Source organism: Neophocaena asiaeorientalis, unplaced genomic scaffold (assembly GCF_003031525.2).
Source record: "Neophocaena asiaeorientalis asiaeorientalis breed wild unplaced genomic scaffold, Neophocaena_asiaeorientalis_V1.1 scaffold633, whole genome shotgun sequence".
Lineage (NCBI taxonomy): Eukaryota > Metazoa > Chordata > Mammalia > Artiodactyla > Phocoenidae > Neophocaena > Neophocaena asiaeorientalis.
In genome coordinates, this window is record NW_020173395.1 from 1,571,119 (window position 1) to 1,574,259 (window position 3,141).

The 3,141-nt window shown below is 55.7% G+C and overlaps 1 protein-coding gene across 1 annotated transcript in view; it reads left to right on the top strand.

The window, feature by feature from the left end:
* The window catches only part of KIF13B (kinesin family member 13B), a 198,236-nt gene that overhangs the window by 189,388 nt on the left and 5,707 nt on the right, over positions 1–3,141 (top strand). Inside the window, exon 41 of the mRNA XM_024746932.1 lies at positions 2,922–3,141. This exon is cut by the window's right edge and continues 492 nt beyond it. Within this exon, the coding sequence (XP_024602700.1) occupies positions 2,922–3,141 (220 nt within the window). The remainder of the gene's footprint in view (positions 1–2,921) is intronic.

Sequence of the window (3,141 nt, forward strand, 5' to 3'; positions counted from 1 at the left end):
TCATTTCTCGGAGGCAGGACTGGGGTCCCAAGGCCGGTGGGGCAGAATGAGACGGAGTCCCTCGCGTAAGGGCGCTGCCTTGCGTGCTCTGCGCAGCTTTGCTGCACATCCCGCTGGCTCGCTCAGCATCCTGCTGGCTCACTCGCATCCAGGCTTTCTGGCAGCTTTAGGAATGTCAGTGGCAAAGTGTAACCCAAAGACGCAGGGAGGTTCTCATTCACATAGCAGCTCCAGTCGAGTGGGAGCGGCCGCCGCAGCGCCGAAGCAGAAGGATCTGAGCTGCGCTCGGTCAGCAGGAAAGAACGGGGGTTATCTGGGCTCGCCTTTTGCCGCCTCCCATCACCTTTTTCTTGTCGCTGTGGATGTGACCTCTGATCCCTGGCTTTTCACTTACTGGAGCCTTTGGGTGAATCCTTTAGCCTGTCTGGGCCGTGTTGTAAAGCGAGTACTTTCTGGCCCACATCAGAGGATCCAGTAGCGCTGATGGGGGAACAGCAAGGAGCTCTAGGGCACTGTTGCAGGACTGTCCCCCTCCGGACGGGCCCAGCTGCCCTTAGCAGACAGCAGATTTGGCAATGGTGGGTTGGACCCTGGAGAGTGGGGAACACAGGCTATTTAAGGGCCATAGTTATTGTTCAGATTCTAGACTGTTGTAATTTTGTTTGCGTATTCTTCCCTGCCCAGTCAGTGATATTAAAACTAAAATAGAAAAGAGTAAATAAAATATGTACAAGTTGCAAAAGAAAAATGATTGAAGGATTGCCTAATCTTTTAGAGTATTTATACTGGTGACAGTTATTGATCTATTGGATTTAGTAAATTTTGCAGCCCAGAGATCCATCACAAAAATGGGTTGTTAATCTCAAGAGGTGCTGTTAATTTTGTACCCTGAGAGTGTGCCTTGTGGGGGAAGGAGGGCCTCTGGAGACAGGAATATAAATGACAATTCACGTGAAAATGCACGATTTATCAAATTGCTGAGTTAAGCCAAGTAACTGTAAGAGACTTATAGATCTCAGCTGTTTCCCAGTTCAAATAAATCCTGTATTTCAAATGGAAAATGGCCATTCTCGTACTATAAATAATCTTTCTGTAAATATTGAAAACACATTTCTTTTTCTGAGCAGCACCCCTCTCGCCCCCCAACCCACTCCCCACTCTGTCTCCCGTTCCCTGTCATTGTGCACTGGGAATAGAAAGATAGTCCGCCACCTTCTCCCAATGGCTTAAGTTATCAAGGCAAGACACCTTTAGAGCGCGCCAGAAACCGCAGAGCTCGGCGCAGCCGCGACTGTCGTCTTCCCCAGGCGATGGGGCTCTGCGCGTCTTTGCAGGCTCCCTCGGACCCGGTGACGTGAGGCGGAGAGGCCAGCGTGGCTCTGGCCTCGCTCAGGCCCTGCTCGCCAGGCTGGCTGCTCCTCGGCCTGAGTCTCCCAGGACCAGAGGGACCATCTGTGACATGGGACCAGCCTTGAGCAGCAGCTTGAAAGACGGCCTCTCAGAGGAAGGGCACAGCCTGCAGGCAGCCTCTGTTCCTCTTCTTCCCCCTGCCTCCCCGCCCGCAGGCCCCAGGGTTGTTGCTTCCTGCCCGAGCTGGTGGAGCTGTGCCCTGGCACTTCCAGATCCTCCAGTGAGACCATCATTTCAGTTTTGCAGGAGGAAAGTGCTCTTCTGGCCTCCGGCAATGCTGTCAGTCTCCCCGTGGAGCTGGTATTGGGCAGGGGGATCCGTTCACACGGGGGCAAGAGTTCTGAGCCTGAGTGCAGGGAAGTGGGAGGCGCTGGGAGGTGTGCGCCTGCTGTGTGCCACGCTCTGTGTGAGGGCCTGGTCTGCCTACCTTGTACCGCATCGCCGAGGTGGCCGCCCCGTATGCGTTCCCACCACCAAGCGATTCTCGGACACCAGCTGTGTGTCCTACAGTTAACTCGGCTTCTGACCCCATCTACTTGGAGACAGTGTCAGATGCCACAGGTTGAGGGCTCAGCCCCACAAGACTGTCCCCGCTTCAGATGCCAAGTCCAGTGTGCTCCAGATCAGAGGGTGCCATGACCCCTTCCTCAGGTTGAATGAATTTGCTAGAGTGACTCACAGAACTCAGAGAAACATTTTATTTACTAGATTATCCATTTATTATAAAAGGATGTAACACAGGAACAGCCAGCTGGGAGAGATGCGTAGGGGAAGAGTGGGGAGCTTCCACGCTCCCTGGGCACAGCGCTGTCCCCAGATTGCCACGCGTTCACCAACCCAGAAGCTCTCCAAACCCTGTCCTTTTGGGTTTTTACGGAGGCCTCATTGTGTAGGCATGGTTGATTCAATCATTGGCCATTGGTGATCGGTTCAGCCTTCAGTCGCTGCCCAGAGGTCAGGGGTGGGATGGAAAGTTCGAATCCTCTAGTCACATGGTTGTTCCCCCTGGCAACCAGCCCCCTTCCTTGGGGGCTTTCCAAAAGTCACCCCCGTAACAAACTCCGATGTGGTTGAAAGGGCCTCGTTATGAGTATCAAGAAGCCCTTATTGTTATTGCCACGTAGGAAACCCCAAGGGTTTTGGGAGTTCTGTGCCCGAAAACGAGACTAGGACCAAATATGGAACTCTTACTAGAAATGATGCCATCACAGGCAGCTGTTAAGATCTGCAATTTACGGAAAGGAGAGGTGATGAGGGGCACCCGTGGCCGTCTTGCTTAGCCCTCAGTCGCAGCAGGGGCAGCGCCAGCGTGGAGCCTACTCGGCCTGCGCATCTGGTTCATGGGGGTCGCACGGCAGAACAGGGGAGCTGAGGTGGGAACCGGGTCCGCCCTGCTGCACGGCTGCGCTTGTCCCACCGTTGGAGCTGTCATGTCCCCGCTGACAACAGCATTGGTCTCCAGGCTTTGGGGAGCGGACGCCTAACTGTGAATTCTCCTCTCCTTGCTCCAGGCTCAGCGAGAGAGCGCGGGGCTGTGCGTGGCCTCCGACGTGCCCGTGGCCTTGCCGGCCGCCCCCTCGCCCAAGACCTACGACGGGCCCCCGAGACCCGCGCCCACCTCCCCGGCCCCCGAGGGCGCGGATGGGCCGCCCAGCCCCCTGAGCGAGGCGTCCAGCGGCTACTTCTCGCACAGTGTCTCCACTGCCACCCTGTCGGACGCCTGCGGCCCCG